The sequence below is a fragment of the Pimephales promelas genome, chromosome 2, assembly GCF_988280905.1.
Source record: "Pimephales promelas chromosome 2, fPimPro1.hap1.1, whole genome shotgun sequence".
NCBI lineage: Eukaryota > Metazoa > Chordata > Actinopteri > Cypriniformes > Leuciscidae > Pimephales > Pimephales promelas.
In genome coordinates, this window is record NC_142770.1 from 2,643,181 (window position 1) to 2,666,739 (window position 23,559).

At 36.6% G+C, this 23,559-nt stretch overlaps 1 protein-coding gene and 1 long non-coding RNA gene across 2 annotated transcripts; both read right to left on the reverse strand.

The window, feature by feature from the left end:
• Positions 1–1,962: 1,962 nt before the first annotated feature.
• LOC148995701 (CD48 antigen-like) lies at positions 1,963–8,832 on the reverse strand. The gene is made up of 4 exons (XM_089121662.1): positions 8,654–8,832; positions 7,614–7,943; positions 2,673–2,729; positions 1,963–2,538 (listed from the first exon to the last, which is right to left on the reverse strand). Exons 1-4 carry the CDS (start codon positions 8,760–8,762, stop codon positions 2,468–2,470), a joined length of 567 nt encoding a protein of 188 aa, XP_088977788.1. The 5' UTR covers positions 8,763–8,832; the 3' UTR covers positions 1,963–2,467.
• A 12,056-nt stretch (positions 8,833–20,888) lies between these two features.
• LOC120486401 (uncharacterized) lies at positions 20,889–23,557 on the reverse strand. Its single transcript, XR_005624188.2, has 5 exons — positions 23,497–23,557; positions 22,134–22,552; positions 21,916–22,043; positions 21,716–21,820; positions 20,889–21,495 (listed from the first exon to the last, which is right to left on the reverse strand). It is a non-coding gene; the product is annotated as an uncharacterized LOC120486401 (long non-coding RNA).
• Between the last annotated feature and the right edge of the window lie 2 nt (positions 23,558–23,559).

Consider the following 23,559-nt stretch of genomic DNA (forward strand, 5'->3'; position numbering starts at 1 on the left):
ACTGACGGCTGAAGGTCTGGAATTCATAGCAGCTTTCTTTGGCCAAGGCCCGCCCATAAGGCCGTTTGACTGACATGTCAAACAACCAATTACAGTTCGTTTCGTTCAGCGTCACGTTTCGGGGCGTGGAAATGTCAGGCGCGTTTCCAACGTCACGTAATGCGTAATTACGTTGAAAAGGTCACGGGCGACGTAGCCGGAAGTACAGAATCAAAATCGTCCGACATCGTTGTTTTACCTTTTAATTCTTTTTTTGTAAACGGCGTTTGAGTTAGTTTGCACGTTCAACCTATGCGTTCAACTTGTAAACACTGACTCTGTACTTCTGGCTACGTCGCCCGTGACCTTTTGAACGTAATTACGTATTACGTGACGTTACAAACGCGACTCACAGAATATAGCAAGGCTAGCATTTGTCCTTAGAAAAGTTACATTTTTGGAATAAGTTTTGAAATAACCGATCGTTTCGCATGATAAGACCCTTATTCATCGTCTGATATCGTTTAAAGACATTTGAAGCTGCACTGTAACTCTCATTTGGACCTTGGACCGTCTGGTTCCCATTGAAGTCCATTATATGGAGAAAAATCCTGGAATGTTTTCATCAAAAACCTTCATTTCTTTTCGACTGAGGAAAGAAAGACATGGACATCTTGGATGACATGGGGGTGAGTAAATTATCAGCAAAAGTTTTTTCAAAATTAAACTAATCCTTTAAGATGCTAAAAGTTTGCTAATTAGCTAGCCATAGTCTATCCATTCAATTGTGTGGCACTAAAATAAATTACATTTTATTAGATGAATGAATATCAATATCCGCGTTTGCACCGCAGGAACTTTCCCCAGGAACTAGGAACTTTGGGGTGGTAACGTTACTCTGTGTGTTTACACCGCAGGAACCAGGGTCTAAATTAAGCTCTGGGTAAAAATTCCCCCCCCCAGAAAGTCCCTGCTGGTGAGGTGGTACTTTTTCAGAGTTCAGGAACTTTCGGGGTGGGACTTGTGCGCTGAACATGCGTCCCATCCATCTCACGGTCAACGTCTACTTTTAATATCTAGCATTACAAGCTTTATGAATACGCTTTGGGTGCTCGTCTCTTTTCTGCCGTTTTGTTAATTACCTTGTTAGTAAACCAATCGCACACAAAAGCAGCACAGCTTGAATATCCTCCATACAAAACGCAAAACAAACGCGCAAACTGGGAAGAGCAGTCGCACGCAGTTCAACGTCACTAATCTTTCCGCCTCGGACGTAAGCAAGCGGTCTGGAGAAAAAAAAGTTCCTGTGAAAAAAGTTCCTGGGACAAATAGTTCCTGGTAATTGCGGTGGAAACGCGGCTAATGAATACCAAAATTGGGGAACCTTTTTAAAATTGACTTTGAGACTACATAATTGGGTCACTTAAAATTTATGGAAGCAAATAAGAGATATAACTATTTGAAATTTAACAGACAATTTATTTGTTTCAAATTTACCTCTGAAATTTAAATAGGCCTTAATTTCTATTTTAAAAACATGAATTTGCATCAATATTTTTCAATGCTCATAAATTCAGATACAAAAAATAATAATAATCAACTTACAGAATTTCGAAAATAAAATATATTCAGGTTGATTAAATTTGATTGCTCAAATTCAGATCTCAAATTTGACTACAAAAATTCAGATCGAAAAATTCATGTTAAATATTCACATGGTAACATCCGGGCTATTCAGGATAGGCCACGCCCACGCCCAGAATTTTTATTTTATTTTATCACAGATCTAAACCAAACTGCAATGAGACGAACTAGGTCTGTTTTGTCAAATCTGGTAGTAGCCCTCAAACCGTATTCACTTTATAGCCCTTAATCCTGTAATTGTGGACAAATGTGGGCACAGAGGACTGTGATCCTAATTTTTATTTATTATAAATGTTATATCACTGTTTTCGATAAAGTTTTGTCCATCCATTTATGGTGTTTTTTTTTTTTTTTTACTTATTTAATTAAAAAGTACCATATTTTTATGTAAATTATGCTTATTTTTATGTTTTATTTTTTTAACTACATTAAAATATCATTCCAATATGTTCTTAGAGCTAAACCCTAAAGAGGAAGTGACTTTCCTGTCACCTGGTGTCTTATTGTGGCTTATTTTACAATGCTCTAAATTACAGTTTTTCCCATTCATTTCTATGGGTGCCCATTTTTGACCCAAATACAAGATTAATGTCCAGAATACGGTTTTAGGATTAAAGTTTTCAAAACGAGACCAAAGTCTTTTAAAAGAGTTTCTGTTTCCACTGTTGTGGTTTTACTGAAGCTGTGAATTGATTGGTCAAAGATAGTAGCCCTTGGACACTTAAAAGACATTAAAATACAAGAATCTCACTTGATTATAACAAAATATATATGTATGAACAAATAATTTTCTTTCAACAACAAACTTGTCTCAAGATAAATAAAAATAGAAATTTTTAGTTAGTCAATTCATACACCAAAAACCACATGTCAGGATTACGAGTCCAACCAGACCCGCAAACAGGAAGGACGAAACTATAAAGAAAAAGAGAAAAGAATGAACAAAAACAGTGTGAACAAAATACTTTAAAGTATACAGAAGAATTGCTGATAGATCAGATTGAAAGGAATAAAAATGTGTATTAATGCAAATCCTAATATTAACTTACCAGTGTCTACTATATCATGAAGAGGAAGGGATTCCCATATTTTTTTCTTTTTCTTTTCTGAAAAAAAAAATGGCATACTCCGAAATATGTACTTAATTTGATTAAAAGAAAAATTTAAACCATAAAATGACAGTCATACAATTCAAATGCGTGTACAGTACAATATAACAATGCAGTGTGTCTAGTCTTTTTAATCAGCCCTGCAAAGAAGCTCAACTAAACCTCTCTGAAAATCACTCGAGCATCATTACACCTCGAGTCCCTTAAAATGATTCTGTCTGCTGTTTGCCATTGTTTTTCAGGAGCACTTTATTTGAGATTGAAGGCTTGTTTGGTCAAGAACTTATGGATGCCAAGGCTTTAAAGCTCTTGATTCTACTTTTGCACCTGCCCATGCAGAAATTTACCACAGATCTTCACTGTTTCAACTGAGGAATGTGTAATTATAATAACCAAAGATAATGTTAAAGGGATGGTTCGCACCAAAATAAAATTTTGCCCATGATTTACTCGCCCTGAAGTCATCTTAGGTGTGTATGACATTCTTCTTTCAGACAAATACAATCAGAGTTATGTTAAAACATGTCCTTGCTCTTCCAAGCTTTATAAAAACAGTGAATGGGTATCTTTTTTTGGAAGTCCATCAAAGTCCATCCATCCATGATAAAAGTGCATCTGTCCATCATAAAAGTGCATCTGTCCATCATAAAAGTGCATCTGTCCATGATAAAAGTGCATCTATCCATCATAAAAGTGTATATATCCATCATAAAAGTGTATCTATCCATCATAAAAGTGCATCTATCCATGATAAAAGTGCATCTATCCATCATAAAAGTGTATCTATCCATCATAAAAGTTCATCTGTCCATCATAAAAGTGCATCTATCCATCATAAAAGTGCATCTATCCATGATAAAAGTGCATCTATCCATCATAAAAGTGCATCTGTCCATCATAAAAGTGCATCTGTTCATCATAAAAGTGCATCTATCCATGATAAAAGTGCATCTGTCCATCATAAAAGTGCATCTGTCCATCATAAAAGTGCATCTATCCATCATAAAAGTGTATCTATCCATCATAAAAGTGCATCTGTCCATCATAAAAGTGCATCTGTTCATCATAAAAGTGCATCTATCCATGATAAAAGTGCATCTGTCCATCATAAAAGTGCATCTGTCCATCATAAAAGTGCATCTGTCCATGATAAAAGTGCATCTATCCATCATAAAAGTGTATATATCCATCATAAAAGTGTATCTATCCATCATAAAAGTGCATCTATCCATGATAAAAGTGCATCTATCCATCATAAAAGTGTATCTATCCATCATAAAAGTTCATCTGTCCATCATAAAAGTGCATCTATCCATCATAAAAGTGCATCTATCCATGATAAAAGTGCATCTATCCATCATAAAAGTGCATCTGTCCATCATAAAAGTGCATCTGTTCATCATAAAAGTGCATCTATCCATGATAAAAGTGCATCTGTCCATCATAAAAGTGCATCTGTCCATCATAAAAGTGCATCTATCCATCATAAAAGTGTATCTATCCATCATAAAAGTGCATCTGTCCATCATAAAAGTGCATCTGTTCATCATAAAAGTGCATCTATCCATGATAAAAGTGCATCTGTCCATCATAAAAGTGCATCTGTCCATCATAAAAGTGCATCTATCCATCATAAAAGTTCATCTGTCCATCATAAAAGTGCATCTATCCATCATAAAAGTGCATCTATCCATCATAAAAGTGCATCTATCCATCATAAAAGTGCATCTGTCCATCATAAAAGTGCATCTATCCATCATAAAAGTGCATCTATCCATCATAAAAGTGTATATATCCATCATAAAAGTGCATCTATCCATCATAAAAGTGCATCTATCCATCATAAAAGTGTATCTATCCATCATAAAAGTGCATCTGTCCATCATAAAAGTGCATCTGTCCATCATAAAAGTGCAAAAGTGCATCTATCCATCATAAAAGTGTATCTATCCATCATAAAAGTGCATCTGTCCATCATAAAAGTGCATCTGTCCATCATAAAAGTGTATCTATCCATCATAAAAGTGCATCTATCCATCATAAAAGTGCATCTGTCCATCATAAAAGTGCATCTGTCCATCATAAAAGTGCAAAAGTGCATCTATCCATCATAAAAGTGTATCTATCCATCATAAAAGTGCATCTGTCCATCATAAAAGTGCATCTGTCCATCATAAAAGTGTATCTATCCATCATAAAAGTGCATCTATCCATCATAAAAGTGTATCTATCCATCATAAAAGTGCATCTGTCCATCATAAAAGTGTATCATAAAAGTGCATCTGTCCATCATAAAAGTGCATCTGTCCATCATAAAAGTGCATCTGTCCATCATAAAAGTGCAAAAGTGCATCTATCCATCATAAAAGTGCATCTATCCATCATAAAAGTGCATCTGTCCATCATAAAAGTGCATCTATCCATCATAAAAGTGTATCTATCCATCATAAAAGTGCATCTGTCCATCATAAAAGTGCATCTATCCATCATAAAAGTGCATCTATCCATCATAAAAGTGCATCTGTCCATCATAAAAGTGCATCTATCCATCATAAAAGTGCATCTATCCATCATAAAAGTGCATCTATCCATCATAAAAGTGCATCTGTCCATCATAAAAGTGCATCTATCCATCATAAAAGTGTATCTATCCATCATAAAAGTGCATCTGTCCATCATAAAAGTGCATCTATCATCATAAAAGTGCATCTATCCATCATAAAAGTGTATCTATCCATCATAAAAGTGCATCTGTCCATCATAAAAGTGCATCTGTCCATCATAAAAGTGCATCTGTCCATCATAAAAGTGCATCTATCCATCATAAAAGTGCATCTGTCCATCATAAAAGTGCATCTATTGATCATAAAAGTGCATCTGTCCATCATAAAAGTGCATCTATCCATCATAAAAGTGCATCTGTCCATCATAAAAGTGCATCTATCCATCATAAAAGTGCATCTATCCATCATAAAAGTGCATCTATCCATCATAAAAGTGCATCTATCCATCATAAAAGTGCATCTGTCCATCATAAAAGTGCATCTATCCATCATAAAAGTGCATCTGTCCATCATAAAAGTGCATCTATCCATCATAAAAGTGGTCTACATGGCTCTGTGGGGGTTAATAAAGGCCTGCTGAAGTGGAGTGAGGCATTTGTGTAATAAAAATAATTATATTTAAAACTATATTGACTAAAATAACTTTCAGCAGACGGCCGTATGCATCGATACGGCGAAAGCCTAACCCTTTAAATTTGATGCCCAGCATACTGATGAACGCGTTTGTACATCAGAAAGAAGAATGTCAGAGGATGAATTGAGAGAGTAAATCACAGGCTAATCTTCGTTTTCGGGTGAACTATCGTTTAATAATAACAATAAATGGTTCCTGATTAAATCAGTGTAACTATGTGTGTTTGTACTGCAGGAAGTCTTCCCAGTTCCTGGAACTCGTTCATATGTTTTCCAGTAAATGAACGACATACACTAAAACGAAACACAACTAACAGAACAGAAACAGAAACCATGTTGGTAAAGGCAGAGATAAAGCTGTATGTGGGTGGTAGAGATACGGTCAGTCAGTATACTGTAACATGTCTCGTCGCCCAAACGAATGCTTGATCTGCACAGCCGATAAAAGAGACTTTTTTTTCATTATTTTATTTTCAAGAAAACAGGTTAGCTAAAACTTCTCGATGTGCTTTACGAACATTAGCAACAGCATTTAAATATTTTATACAGTTTATTTGTTCGTTCATTTACTTTTTGCGTGTTTTTCTTTCGAAGTTGGGATTTCCTGTTTGCGCTTGAGATTGCACTCCGATCGCACGTTACCCGCCCGTTCTCAGCGCGTGTTATATTAACGATAACGGGTGCCATGTAAGTAGTATTTCGCCGTTTTGTCATATAGCGTCCTATATGACGTTAAAGGATGAGAATGCATTGGTATTATTACACACAATTTTAAACAGACCCGGGACCCGAAGTAATAGATTCGGACCCGACCCGGACCCGGCTGATCATTTAAAATACAGTCGGGTCTCGGGTGCACTGTGAAGACCTCTAGTGTCAATATTAGACGCAGATATATATAGGCCAGATGGCGCCTCTTAGTGGTGTAACTCCAAACCTACCCCAGAACTAAACCTACAGTACCATAACCGAACAAAGCTCTGTGCGTGTTATATTGATGCTAAAGTATGGAAGCTTGTTTCCGCCACTGAATAAAAAATAAATAAATAAATAAATGCAACTTTTTAGCTCACAATTGCATGTTGTAAAGTCAGAATTGTAACATAATTTAATTGCTTTATAACACGCAATTGCGACTTTATATCACGCAATTTTGACTATATCTCGCAATTCTGACTTTATATCTCACAATTCTGACTTTATATCACGCAATTTTGACTTCATATCTCGCAATGCTGAGAAAAAAAGTCAGAATTGTGACATGTAAACTCGCAATTGTGAGAAAAAATGTGAAATTGTGAAAAAAAAGTCAGAATTGTGAGATAAAAAGTCGCAATTACCTTTTTTATTTTTCATTCTGTGGCGGAAACACGCTTCCTTACTAAAGGGTGCCATGTCCGTTAGATTTAGACGAAATTTCAGAAGCGTCACGATGTGACGCCCTAGGATAAGAACGTTATCGGTTTAGTTAAACCATGGGTTTAGTTTTTTAAGGGTTTAGTTCAACCATAGTAATTCCACATTTTATTGAAAAGATGCTGTCTTTAAGAAAATATGTACATTTGGATTATTTGGAGAGGACAATGAAATGCTCTATAATAGTAAATAAAACCAGACTCCCCAGTAAACCTGGTATACAGTTTCTTGGTACTTCAAAAGTGTTAATTAACACAAATTTACTCACCGCCATCGCCAACAATGACAATGAAGTTCTTGTATACGGTTGCAGTGTTTTTGGTAATCTTCATATAATAAACTCCAGAGTGTGAGGATCTGGTGTTTTGGATAATGAGAGATCCAGTAGACCTTTCCAGGTCCAGTCTGCCTTTAAATCTCCCATCATCACTGTCATATGTTTCGAAGATGTCATCATCTAAATGGATTTTAGCTAAAAGCATGCGCTCATCTCCAAACGTCCACAGTATGTTATCCTCTCCCTGTATTTCAGTCTCACCAGTAGACAGAGTAACCTGTTTTCCCTCTGCCACTTTGTGTGTCTTGGCACCAAATGCATCTGGGGGACAAACACAAACCGTTTTAAAATAGTTTGTCATATTTATAGATCATATCATAAAATAATATTCCCAGAACATGGGAGTTTATTTTTTTATATAGCCTATATAAATAAATACACTTCATATTTAAAAAAAAAAAACACGTTAAATTTAATGTAATTTAATTTTTCATATGATGGTTAAACTGCTCTTATTATTTTCAATAAGTAGCCTAAACACTGATGATAAGCATTTTCCATACTGCTTATTAAAGATTATACTGACGATTATGATATGTGAAGGGGTTACAAGAACGACAAACAAAAAAACAAAGTTTATATATTTTAGTTTATATATATAAAGGGTTTGATCTTTGTAATTTTTAGCCTATTTTCTTATTTATTATCTTTTTTTATCTTACATTATCTTTTATGCTTTGTTAAATTACATGCCAAATGACAGGTATTATCTGTAACTAGGTAGCCTGTGTAGCTTTTTTTTCTTAATTTTATAATTAGTAGGCTCTTATTTGTGCACCATAATAATTATAACATTTCAAAATGTAGCTTAAGCCCTACTATACACAAAGTTCAACATTAATTTAAAATATAATGAATTACATCTTCATGTAAAAAAAATGTATTATTATTATTATTATGTCACATTCAAAAGAACGTAGGCTAGATAAAGTGAAACCGAAATTATTCAAACAAATCGATTAAGCTCTTACCATTTAAGAGTAGGCCTAATAAAAACAGAATTATTTTGAAATTGTTCTTCGCATCTCTGTACAGTTGTAAGGTTAATAAAGATGATCCGGATTTCATCAATTGCTGCATCGTGTCTGTTTCTGATCATCTGACTGAGCGGCTGCGCGTCTCGTGTTTAGAGATTTTCGGTTTCATATTTTCAGGTAGGTTATTATTATAACCAAACACATTTACGTCGCTGCATTTCTACTACGGAAACGTCGCTGTCTACGTGAGCTCGCAACATTTTGTAGAATTGTTCATGTTGACATTCAGCAACTGCCAAACGAGTTCTGACATTTTTTTTTTTATACTACTAGCTATTCTACGTATCGTGGTTCATTTTTAATTAGTCAGATGTTAGATAATGATATACTTTTTAAATATTGTTTATCCTTATTATTTATGAACCTAATGGTAAATTAATTATAATGAACACCTGCAAGTGTATAGAGTAAAACATGCTGTGAAGGGATGAGGTTCAGAACAACTTTCCGAATGTATGAATGACTTCACAGAAACCTATACTTAATACGTTTCGGAAAACACATAGGCCTATTAACGATAAGGGATACAGCAGGTAGAAGGCTTTGGGGAATCCAGCCCTGCACGATTTTTGATGACTGATTTTTAATGCATTTCTATATTCCACTTCCTCAAAGAGTGAAATCTGATATCAAGTGCTATGGAAAGAGAGAGTGAGAGACTGAATGTTGTTAATCTCAAATAATCTCAACATTATTTATTCTGAAATAAACATTTATTCTATTTTTGAAATAAACAAATATGCTTTGCTTTAAGACATTTTTAAATTCTCAATCATGCAATGGGTCAGTTTGACGTTAAAATGACACCATTGATCTAAAGGAAGTTGACGTCTGGAGAATGTGAATCAATCCGAAAGAAAGAGTTTGATGATCACATGCATCCCAGCTAACAGGGAACGTTCCCAGAACATTCACTAACGTTCTTTAAAAGTTGTGTAAATGTTAGGACAAAACGTTATTAAAATATTGTTTTCGGAACGTTCATATAACGTTATTAACGTTCTTGTAACGTTGAGAGAAAACGTTCTTAGAACAACGTTCTTGGAACGTCTTTATCACGTTATTTGTATTTGATGAACGTTCTCATTACGTTGATAAAAAACGTTCTTAGAACAACGTTATCGGAACGTCTTTATCACGTTATTTGTGTTTGATAAACGTTCTCATAATAACGTTCCAGCAACATTATGCTAACCTTAGGATAACGTTCTAACAACATTATGCTAACGTTCCAGCAACGTTCTGCAAACATTAAGACACCGTTCCAGCAACGTTAAGCAAACTGGACATTTCCACGTTTTTAGAACATTTTAAATTAACGTTCCCACAACCAAAATGGAACGTTAGAAAAACGTTCTCAGAACCTAACTTTGTTAGCTGGGTGGTATTATTGTCTTTTACAGTTTTTTTTTATTTATTGTTTACACGCAATTTTAGAAGCAGGGTTCTTTTTATTCAAAATATAATGACAATTATCCAAACACCACACTAAATTTGCATAATTGTTTGCAAAATGACACACTTCTGTCAACACATACACACTTCAGTCAAAAGATATACCAACACTATCTCACGACCAATTCGTACGAATTCGACGCATGATTAAAAAGTGTCTAATTCGTACGACCTCACTCGTACTAATTTGTACGATTTGTCTAAACCCACGTGATGGTTAGGTTTAGGGGCGGGGTCAGGGGTAGGTCATTCGTACGAATTCATACGAATTGGCCAATTCGTAAAATATTTACGATTTAGCAAAATCGTATTAATTCGTACGAGTGAGGTCGTATGAATTGTTACGAATTAGCCACTTTTTAATCATTCGTCGAATTCGTACGACTTGGTCGTGAGATCGGGTTGGATATACACATATTTGTGAAAATGCTATTAGTTTTCATTTAACCAACACAATCCTCAATGATCAGACGCTATTGCAGCCAGTTTCACACTGCTGTGATAAATAAAAAAAACACATTTGTAAAAAACTATTTAGCATGTGCTAGATTTTTGGCCAGACATTGTTATGTAAGGGATAATTGAAAAAAAGATGAAAATGAAAACAAACTCACAACATTCTTCATGATTAGTTTTATGTACACAAATATATAAACTTACAAAGCACTGCACAACACTGATGCTGAAAATTTCAAGTATTTATTTCAATACTTACAGTATTTCTTAGCATAATCAGTTACAGCAATTAACCAAAAATGAAATCAATGAAACAAATAATATCTGTAAACAAATTACAATTACTGCATGAAGTACATACTTGACTCTGAAGAAAAACTAATGTAAAAGCAACAAGAATATTGTAACTATTCAGTTACAGTATCAACCAGAGTGTTGCACGAATTTCTTGAGTCAAATTTGGTCCTCGTCTTCTTTGTTCAGGTTCTCAACTCTTCAAGTCATTCTCTACCTAGGCCTCTTTCTCTACCTCCTTCATGTCCTCTTTGAGCTCCCCCTCTTATTCTCACTCTTCTTCGTCTTCTAGATCCTTCTTTTTTTGTTGAAGACTCACCTGCTGCCTTTTATAGCACACCTGAGTGCTGCGTTTTCAAATTAGCACATGTGTGCTTCCACACCTGGTGGATGTGCATATATCCAATTCGTTCATTAGTGTGGTCAATGGCAAACTGGGGTTTTGTAATGACAAGGAAGTAACCTCACAATCCTTATCTGTAATGTTTTGCAAAAAGGGTGAATCTGACAACGTGCTTACAATTGTGCAAATAGGCCGGTGTTTTGCTCCTTGAGTGTAAGGTTTGCTAATAGTGGGAAAGTTTGAATTTTAGTGTGTAAGCAATTGAAAAAAACTGTAATTTTATAGTTCTGTAAAGCACTTTGGTCAGTCGCTGGCTGTTATAAAATGTGCTAAATGAGCTTGAACTTGAAGACATGGGTGTTATATTTAGACAGCAACTTGTCTTTCGAAAAAATCATATTTCAAATGTTACAAAAACAGCCTTCTTCCACTTCAGAAACATCGCTGGAACATCGGTTTCTGATGCAGAAAGGTTAGTTCGTGCTTTCATGACCTCGAGATTACTGTAATGCATTACTAGCCGGTTGTCCTGCATCCTCAATAAACAATTTACAATTAGTTCAAAGTGCAGCTACTAGAGTTCTTACCAGGTCAAGAAAATGTGATCATATGACTTTTAGTGTCTGTTCACTGGTTAACTATTACCTTCCGTATCAATTACAAAGTATAAGGCCCTAAATGATTCGACTAACACATTTTCTATCGCCTTACAATCCATCACGCACTTTAAGGTCACAAAACTCTAGGCTTTGATAGTACCTAGAATATTTAAGTCCACTAAAGGAGGGAGAGTGTTTTCACATTTGGCTCCTAAACTCTGAAATAGCCTTCCTGATATTGTTCGAGGCTCAGTTTAAAGATGCATCTATTTAGCCTAGCATTCATATAGCGCATCTCCTATATGTTTATGCTTGCTTAATGTTATGAACAGCAGCTATGCTAATTATTTTCTATTTGCTTCTATGTTTTATCTCGTGATGCCGATCCTGAGGTAACTAGTATAGAGTATGTCAGCTCCAGTTTTGGTCCAGCATATTATAAAGACTTCAGATGATGCAAACTCTGAATCAAAATGCAGTGTAGGCCGGATTCACATATAGCGCCTATAACGCGTAGAAAACGCTGGGCGCGCCCATAGACAGTAAAAGAAATGGACAGAGCGATCTCACTGGAACTCCATTGAGACGATTGAAGCCTGTTTTTGGCGATTTTTTTAGCACTTCCGTCCCTGATGCGCAGACTCAAACAGAGCTTGACTACGTAGATGTGACGAGAGCAAACCGTCTGTCTTCTAGTGGCTGTGGCATGAGAAATCTGAATCATTCCTTTCCCAAACATGCAGAGGCGGAGAGTGTGAGTAGGAGCTGTCCATGAGCTAGGAGAAGGAGACAATTTTGCTAGGTATTCTGATTAATTATTTTCTCATTTTGCCTCCACGTTTCCCCGATTGCGCGCGAGCTTCTTCTCCTGTCCATACGGTAATCTCTCTACTGTGCGACAGAGAGTCGAGTGGGCATGACGCAATCGTTAGCCTACTTGCACTAAAACTGCTTCTACGGGGCCATAACATAAGCTACAAGTTAATGGAGCATTTTATACATTGTCGTGTTTCTTTAGAAATAAATAAAGGACAAATGGGGTCTTCAAACGCCTCAGACGTAAAGTTATTCGCTGTCAAAGTGACGCCAAAATGAATGGGAGTCAATGGGAAGTGAAGTTCTGCTACAAGATGGCAGCTCCCGCGAGACTTCAACTTCCAGGCGATGGATTACCCCCGGCGCGCCGCATTCTCCATTTTCGCTTCAGTTGGTTCTTGTCACGTGACCTATTGTGCGCGTATGGTGCGTAAATGCTAGCCTTGCTATATTCTGTGAGGCGCGTTTGTAACGTCACGTAATACGTAATTACGTTCAAAAGGTCACGGGCGACGTAGCCGGAAGTACAGAATCAAAATCGTCCGACATCGTTGTTTTACCTTTTAATTCCTTTTTTTGTAAACGGCGTTTGAGTTAGTTTGCACGTTCAACCTATGCGTTCAACTTGTAAACACTGACTCTGTACTTCCGGCTACGTCGCCCGTGACCTTTTGAACGTAATTACGTATTACGTGACGTTACAAACGCGCCTCACAGAATAGAGCAAGGCTAGCATTTGTCCTTAGAAAAGTTACATTTTTGCAATAAGTTTTGAAATAACCGATCGTTTCGCATGATAAGACCCTTATTCATCGTCTGGTGTCGTTTAAAGACATTTGAAGCTGCTTTTCATCTCAAACTGTCTTTTCGACCTTGAACCGTTTGGTTCCCATTGAAGTCCATTATATGGAGAAAAATCCTGGAATGTTTTCATCAAAAACCTAAATTTCTTTTCCACTGAGGAAAGAAAGACATGGACATCTTGGATGACATGGGGGTGAGTAAATTATCAGCAAATGTTTTTTCAAAAGTGAACTAATCCTTTAAGTGTCCTCTGTCTGCTTCGTTCTTCTCCAATGATGTCTGCTGATTGCAGAACCTCGTTAAAATAAGGTAAATACAACTACTAACCACATAATCAACATTATTAAAAAAAGTCCGCTGGTGCTTCAGTGACTACCTCGCACAGAGAACCTGTCTATCACAGCTGTCAATCATGATGTCAGAGCACCGTTTTTATCATCACATAACTAACTAAAAACAAAACGAACACTTGAAATTACATCAAAGTGATAGAAACTACAGTAAATGACAGAAACTATCTTTGGAAAAAGGATATGTGAAGTGAAATTTAATTGTTTAGTTGGTCTCGCGTCCCTTTGAATAACATGGGGAGGCGGGGGTCCTGTCACAGGGGGGCGATCGAGACGTTTTGGCTTCACTTTTGAGGGCTTGTTCGGCACGCTTGAGCTGAACGAGATCAAGCACATATTAATACATCAGAAACCTAAATCATGATGTACTTTCAATCATTTATTAATCTTCATTTATTTGTAATTGCTTGATATGCTAGTATCCATGTTCATTTATAGGCGGCTCATTTCCACCATAGAAAAAATTTTCAAAGATGACTTTGCTCATGCTAGTTAATATGATGTCCTTGTTTTGTTACTTTAAAAAAAAAAATTACTTAAACCTTTTTATTTCTACAATCTAATCTTTCATTTTTGATGTGGTTAGGGGTGTTTACATAGGCTATCTAATATTAAGTAACGAAGCTATGGCTTTTTTTTCATGTCGGATTTTTTAATTTTGAAAGGGTTTATTGTTTATATTTCGTTGTAAGACAAACAGATATCACTTCTTCTGTTGTATTCTGCTTGCATTTATCAATAAAGCTTTCTCACTCTCCGTGTTTTATTTTATATGCTATGATGTTGAGCGCCTCCTGGAGGAGGAAAATGAACAACTTTACATTGTGATAGTTTTCCCCAAACGCACCTGGGCTACGTTTACCCGTCTACAGTCGACAATTAATATTTATTAATTCTCTAGAGCAGGGTCGGCAACAGATATCTAGCCAGATTGTTTTGATAGCGGAACAGATCTGTCATGACAGCAACAGTTACTCACAAAAACGTAAGTCTTTAGTGATTTTGCCTTCAAAATAAAAGAGAACGAGAACGTTTTTGCAGCGATGTTTTATTTTGAGATGAATTGAGAGCTTTTAATTTGAAATGTTCTGAAAGACATTGGTATCAAAATAGTCTGTGGATCACGTCGTTGCAGATAAAACACACCGGCTTTGCATTTACAAAACTAGGTAGGATGAACTCATGTGTCTTTCCAATCTTCTTTAAATCCCCTGTTTTCGCTGTCAACTTTCCTTTTTAGACTCTTTGATGCGGTGCCATTTTCTCTCACTAGCTATCTTAAGTTAAAGGTTAACATCACTCAGCACACGACGTAACACTTTCAGCATGCCAGCTGAAAATGAAGTTTAGAAAATGAAGTTTAGTTAGCTACGTTATTATGTCAAGGAATACTTATTTAGTTGGCTTGGATTGGATTTGATTGTCCACGACTTTCCAAAGTAGTGAAAATAAACAGAGATTGATTAGAAGAGAGAAAGAAGTCAAATCCACGTCGCTCCCTCGGCAGCTGTATTAGAAACACTTACAGCAGCAATAACTAGGTTTTTTTTTAATGCCAAGGTAATAAAACACAATATAATAGCGTTATGAATGTACATGGTGATAACTGGAGGCACGTCATAACAGTATGTGATGCTTTTCCTCTCCAGCAGGGGGCGCTCTGCACTTAACAAGCTTTCTGGTCTTACTAGAGACACTGGCGCGCACTACTAAAATGTTGACTATTTTTAGTCTTTTTTTGTTTTCAACCCATTTCTACGTAATGACCAGCTATAAATTTCACATCTGCTTGTGTGCAAGCCACTGCGGTGAATGGGTTGCCTATAGATGTGCACTTGTTCTTCTGGGTAATAAACACATGGACGTAAACATAACATCTAACATCAACAGAGCTGTCCAGTTTGGCTTGAGTTCTGATGGTCTGGAAAAGCAGCCCAGTCAGAGCTAATGGACGGAGTAGTTCTGAAGGAGCCAAGGTTTCCATTAAGTTGCGTTAATGCATTCAGGAGAGACTCACGTGGCTCATCTCTTCGTATCCCGTTTCAGACGCGCTCCGGCTCTCTGAAAGCCACGGAGGCAGAGACGGCACCCTTTATCTGATATTTAGAGTTTGGACTGCAAATGAAAGTGCCACTTTTGTCTCAGTGACCCATACGCACAGAGCATGTCCAACATCCCGTCTAGCCTTTCTTTAAACCCGGGGAGATGTGTGTCGTCCATTAGCAGGGCAGATCAATTTCATCGGGTCCAGGAGGTTGGCCTGAACTCTTTATAGTTCTCCTTCCTCCGTCAAGCACAAGATCTCGTGTTTTACAGCTTGCAAACTGTCTAGGTTATTGTTCTGAGGGCTTTGCAGAGGAGCGTTAATGTTCTGTCTGGGGAAAATATTGTGAAGTGGTGCATACGATATTGTCTCGAAAGTGCTTGATGGGTTTCCAAATGTTTGGAAAATGCAAATGTGGCTAAACTAAACTCTCGAGAGTCTAATATCTTGTTCACCATTATAGTTTGGTTAGATAATGACGATATGCAGAATTGTATAAATTGTGCATGCAAAAACATACATAAGGCCTTATACACCTAATGACCCTGTTTCATGTTGAATGTGTTGTCTTTTTATTGCGATGCTGCAATGATGTGGCCGACCAAAGCTCTTTTGAAATATAACAGTTATAAATGCACTTCTTGTGCGTCAATGTTTTTTTTTTTTTATCTTTAATCTAATGTAATACCTCAGCTAACAGGGGACCAGAACTTAGGCTAATGTGATGAACTTATAAATGTTCTTCCAGCAACCATAACAGAACAGTACCTGGTCAAATGTTCTCAAAAATTCCAATGAATGAAATTCTAAAATTCCATGAACGATGTATAACATTCTCAAAACGTTATTTATACATCGTTCATGGAATGTTAGAATTCCAAGTAACATTTTTAAAGCGTTAATACATGCTTGTTTCAGACATTCAAAAGTAATGTTCCCATGTTTGCAAATTGATACAATCTCTTAATTTTTAAGAAAAAAACAAACATTTAAAGAGCGAACATAATGCAATTGGAACATTTGCAAAATCATGTTCTAAGGACCAATTTTTTTTTTTTTTTTAGCAAGGATAGCTCTGGCCAAGCATCAAAACAGATTGCAGCAAGTCAGAGGTATGTGTGTGGGCTCGGCAGTTACTGTAATAAAAACATGTTTAATATGCTGCAATTAAACTCCCACTATCGCTCTGAAAGAAGCCATTTACTCTAAAAGAGCAAAGAGTAGGACATGATGTCTATGGTCTGTCTTTTAATATAAAAACGCTTCAGGCTTGACATTAAATCAGTGTATGACCTTTAGAGCGACAAACAGAAGACGCGCTATATATTCGAACTTTGTGTGTATGACACAGATGTATTATGATGCATCAAAACTGTTCTGATTTAATCAGGCTGCTGTGCAGCACATTTGTCTTGCGTAGTAGTAAAGGCGACGCAATATCATAAACAATGAGTAAGACATTTGTTTCACATCACTTTTCAGAAGAAAACAATGATAACAGGCCACTTCTGCAAAATGTCACGATATTCCACTTAAATAGCCCTGTAGACACGTGATTGTGTCACAATAAGCTTTATCGGGGCTGCATGTTTCTGTTTTGTTCAATTTATTATTTTGTTAGTTAACGCCAGTCTCGTTCGACAAAAAGAGAAAGAATGATCCCAAAGCTAAGCATAATGAAACTTGTTTTGAATGTGTTTTTGAATTAATCTAACATACTTTAGCATCTATTATGCACAAAAGCAGTTACTGGAAGCACCAATTGGCGTACAGTACAAACTTACTAAACAAATCAGTAAGTGATTGAATCAAAGACCCTCCCTTTTTGCATAACTGATTAATAGAGTCCAAGGTTTTTTATTTTCATGTTTCATTCGAAAAAGTCGGACTGGAATACATTTTTCTTGGCCCTTGTGTCTCGATACGTTATGCATTTGTTTGTGATTCAGTTATGAATCATGGCAAGATGTGCATAAAGATATTATTGTCTTCACGCCAAGGTTTTCTTTTGTCCTGAAGGTCATTTTAAAAGTGTTGGCTCATATTAACTGTGATTTAAACCAAATTCATACGAAAACCCGAGATGGAGAGGATCTTGATCCTTTTATCTCCAGGGCAACAAAGAGTTAAAGGGTTAGTTCACCCAAAAATGAAAATTCTGTCAGTATTTACTCACCCCTCATGTTGTTCCAACCCCGTAAGACCTTCGTTCATCTTCGCAACACAAATTAAGATATTTAAGATATTAAGATCGCTCCTGCATACTAGTCCATAGGCTTCTTGAGGGACTGGCTCCTGCTGTCCCCGAAAAGTCATTAAAGACATCGTTAAAATAGTCCAAGTGACTACAGGGGCTCAAGCTTAAGTTTATCAAACGACGAGAACACTTTTGTGCGCAAAAAAACAACAAAAATAACGACTTTATTTCAACTATTCACTTCCTTCTCCATGAGCCTGTAAGTCAGTTAACGTAGTGTGATTGCGTAGAGCTACGTCACACGTAGGCTCACTATTGGCCGACGCTGGTCATGTGTGTGTGATGCGTGTGACGTACAATAACAGAAGCTTACGCTATTAAACTAGTAACCTGACTCGCGCAGAGGGAGAAATAAACGAATAGTTGAAATAAAGTCGTTATTTTTGTTGTTTTTTTGCGCACAAAAGTGTTCTTGTCGTTTGATAAACTTAAGATTGAGCCCCTGTAGTCACTTGGACTATTTTAACGATGTCTTTAATGACTTTTCGAGGACAGCAAGAGCCAGTCCCTCAAGAAGCCTATTGACTGTATGCAGGAGCGATCTTAATATCTGAAATATCTTAATTTGTGTCCCGAAGATGAACGAAGGTCTTACGGGGTTGGAACAACATGAGGGGTGAGTAAATACTGACAGAATTTTCATTTTTGGGTGAACTAACCCTTTAAGTACCTTATTTAAATCACACCATCAGATCCTGATTAGTGGCCATGAGTTCTGGACTACCTGAGGATTTGGAGACATCAGGAAGTGTTTGTACATTGTTGATATGCTGTCAGTGATCCAGACACAAATCTGGAAGGCTCTACGCAGGAAATGAAGAAACAACATAGCCACAAGTGATGAAAACGAGTTCGGTTGCCAGATCGCCGTCCGTGTTTACAAACTATGAATAAACGGTGCTCTTATGGTTATAATGAGCAAGTCTAGATTAAAGTCTCGCAAAGGTCAAGCTGTTAACAAAGCAGGGAAGTTCTTTCCTAAACATCTAACCATTTTTCCTGTGCATCCAGTCCAGTGTTTAGAGGACAAAGCTGTAATTGAGATATAATCTACATCCGTATTAAAATCACAACGCTACTCTTAAAGTGGTAAGGTCAAGTGTTTCCCTTGAGCAACGGCTGCAGACAGCATTAGGCTACCGTCTCATTCAGAGCGGCTCTGTTCTCCCGTGCCTTGTCTCAGAGTCTGGTCTTGATGGATTGCCTGTGTGAATGATGGAGCGATGAGGGAGAGATGATGAATTGGTCACGTCAAGCACGCTCTTAAAGGCGGAGGGGGTTTGAAGTTCACGCCGCCCAGCCGAACAGGCAAAACAATGATCTCAGATCAGCTGCGGTGAGGCATTTGACAGAATGACATGTGATCCACACTGTTAGACCTTACCAGGTTTTTTACAGTAAAATACTGTAAAAATGCACTAAAATTAATAAGTTGTATTTTTTAGTTAACTTGAGTTTTAGTTCATTTTTACAGTAAATTACTGGCGACAGTGTTGTAAAAATGCACTAAAACTAATGAGTTGTATTTTTTAGTTAACTTGAGTTTTAGTTCATTTTTACAGTAAATTACTGGCAACAGTGTTGTAAAAATGCACTAAAACTAATAAGTTGTATTTTTTAGTTAACTAGAGTTTTAGTTCATTTTTTACAGTAAATTACTGGCAACAGTGTTGTAAAAATGCACTAAAACTAATAAGTTGTATTTTTTAGTTAACTAGAGTTTTAGTTCATTTTTTACAGTAAATTACTGGCAACAGTGTTGTAAAAATGCACTAAAACTAATGAGTTGTATTTTTTAGTTAACTAGAGTTTTAGTTCATTTTTTACAGTAAATTACTGGCAACAGTGTTGTAAAAATGCACTAAAACTAATGAGTTGTATTTTTTAGTTAACTTGAGTTTTAGTTCATTTTTACAGTAAATTACTGGCAACAGTGTTGTAAAAATGCACTAAAACTAATAAGTTGTATTTTTTAGTTAACTTGAGTTTTAGTGCATTTTTACAGTAAATTACTGGCAACAGTGTTGTAAAAATGCACTAAAACTAATAAGTTGTATTTTTTAGTTAACTTGAGTTTTAGTTCATTTTTACAGTAAATTACTGGCAACAGTGTTGTAAAAATGCACTAAAACTAATGAGTTGTATTTTTTAGTTAACTTGAGTTTTAGTTCATTTTTACAGTAAATTACTGGCAACAGTGTTGTAAAAATGCACTAAAACTAATAAGTTGTATTTTTTAGTTAACTTGAGTTTTAGTTCATTTTTACAGTAAATTACTGGCAACAGTGTTGTAAAAATGCACTAAAACTAATAAGTTGTATTTTTTAGTTAACTTGAGTTTCAGTGCATTTTTTACAGTAAATTACTGGCAACAGTGTTGTAAAAATGCACTAAAACTAATAAGTTGTATTTTTAGTTAACTTGAGTTTTAGTTCATTTTTACAGTAAATTACTGGCAACAGTGTTGTAAAAATGCACTAAAACTAATAAGTTGTATTTTTTAGTTAACTTGAGTTTTAGTTCATTTTTTACAGTAAATTACTGGCAACAGTGTTGTAAAAATGCACTAAAACTAATAAGTTGTATTTTTTAGTTAACTTGAGTTTTAGTGCATTTTTACAGTAAATTACTGGCAACAGTGTTGTAAAAATGCACTAAAACTAATAAGTTGTATTTTTTAGTTAACTTGAGTTTTAGTGCATTTTTACAGTAAATTACTGGCAACAGTGTTTTACTGTAAAAAACCTGGTAAGGTTTCTATAATCTATTTATACATGAATCGCGATTCTATCTTCTTCCGATTTGCATCGATCAGTGATGCAAACACATGTACGGTCAAAAAAGAGAGAGGTAACTGAAGCCCTCGTCCCGCGGCAAAAATTCAGATAGCGGTAAGTTGCCACCAACCCCTGCCATCCCCAGCCCACCCCTATAGGCACATAGAGTAGTAGTTGAAATAAAGTTTTGACAAATTTAATTCAGTAGGTTTTTCTCTTCTTCTAGACCTATTTAACTGTCTACTGCAGTCAAATAAGAAAAGTAACACAATCAAATCTACGCAATGCACATATCAAATGGAGGATCGGTGGTTAATCGACTCATTAGGTACCATAAGATTCCCATCCCAGTTAAGTCTGGATGTCCACGGGCCTCCCGAACGGGATTACCATGCCACCTCTCCTCACCATCCAGGATCGGACTTTGATGTGAGCACAGGGGTGGCTGCCAGATGTGGAGGCCCATCTGTGGTCTGGAGCCTCCAGTACAGCCAGTCTTTTAGGATTTTATGTTCATCTGCTCAAGAGGAAGCATGTAACCACAGATGTGATCATTCTGAATCAGGCTCTCTGAACATCCACTATATAGAATCAAAAGATAGACAAAATAAGAAAACGAGTAAGCAAAGTTTGATGGAAGGTCAGTTTACAATGTTTTGTGTAGTGTCTCAAAAACCCTGATAATGAAGAAAGAGTTTCAAAGGGGAACAAACAAAAAGCTGTTTGCTAGCTAGACTTACCTACCTTGCAAGCAGATTCATACAGGTTTAAGACACATAACCCGTTGAATGTGTTACTTACAGTTGCAATCTGTTTTGATGCTTTTTTTTTTTTTTAGAGCACTTAAACATCCCGATTTTGTGCACAATCCACTGCACCACAGCTCTGATGTCTCTGCATTTCAATCTGGGACAGGACAAAGCATTTTAACATTGACATATTCATTAAAAAATGACAAAACTATACAAATATGATAATATGTTTTATATAAAAATCTGCACCGATCGAAAAAACTTCCTAGTGCAGCTTAAGACTGTTGTGGTGACTGATTTCAGGAAATCAGTTGTGTTTTGTTTGGCAACCATTATGCATCTTGACCACATGGTGGAGCTTGCAGATTTGTGTAGTCCTATAGAGATGAGTGATGTACAATGAATTAGATTTCATGTTTCAACCAATTTTAAAGTTATCATCAGATCAAAATGTGCCTGCAACTTACTGTATATCAGAGAGAATTCTTGTTATTTCATTGTGTATCTATGCCATGGGAAGCCTTTCATTCTTTTCAGATTACACAAGAGAAAGACCTTTTCCCTTGTTTAGTCTGTCGTGATGGTCCACCTCATGAACAGAGGGATTCTTCTTAGCGCATTGGAGTGGGTTGCAGCTCTGGGTGTCTGCCACATACCGCCAAGGCATCCGTCTACACGGCACTGTGTCTTTGTGTGTATGTGTGTGTGGGCGTTTCTTCCGAGCACAGCAACGGCATCTGCACAACCACTGCCCACTCGGACCAAAACAAGTCACACTTCTTCACTACGCTGGCAAAGACGCTGGTAAAACAAACAAACCAAGGCTAGCAAAAGTTCCACCGCTCCATGCCACTGCAAATATCATACAGTGGTTTTTGTGGACAATCTGAAAGAAATGTTGGAAAAAAATGTTTATCTCAGATTTTGTTGCCACAAAATTTGAATGTTTAGACAATTACTGGAGGGTTAAATTTGGTTAGTATTATCATCATGTAGATCTGAAATGGCCACAGACAACATTTACGTCACTCAATGCTATTTCTTTCCAACATAGCTGAGGTTTCCCTGCAGCATTACGGAAAGGACTCATGACTGTTTAAATTGTCCGTTTATGCGAACACTTCCTTATTAAGTTCAGATTGTAAGAGTTCTTGAGATCTGTCTGCAAGTAAATTTAGAAAGGAAAAAACGACGACTCGTGAAAAATCAAACGACGATGATTTTTTTCCCCATCTCTCCATGAAAAACATTTAAGCATTATAATGTGATGCAAATAAAACCAAAATTATTACTGTAGCTCAAAATGTTTGCACACATTCTGATTAGTTGACAGGATAGATATGGACAGTTGATAGGAATGATATGATTTGAGGATATAATTAATGACTGACAGAATTTTCATTTATGGGTGAACTTTTCCTTGAAGGAATAAAACAGTCGAGAGAGAGAGGGAGAGAGAGAGAGAGAGAGAGAGAGAGAGAGAGAGAGAGAGAGAGAGAGAGAGAGAGAGAGAGAGAGAGAGAGAGAGAGAGAGCATTGAGAGAGAGAGAGCATTAGGCACTAAAAGCTTTCCTCCTCTGGCTAAAGGCTAATGTTATTGCCATGGTGAAGAATTCTCCTGAGCTGGAGAAACACGCGCTGAGGTGATTCATAAATGGACCGCGAGGATCCTCTGGGACAATAATTAGACATGTCTCAGTCGATCTCTCCCTCCATCTCGCTTTTTTTCCTCTCTCGGATGATGGATTAAGCGTTCATGTGGTCTTGGAACAAACTCATCAAGTTTTAGTCATAGTTTTGGCTGTTAATTCGACGTTACCGCTTCCTTACCTCAAGATAGGCAGCGCGCGAAACGCTAATCCTACGGCAACGGTTCATCATTTGAATATTAAT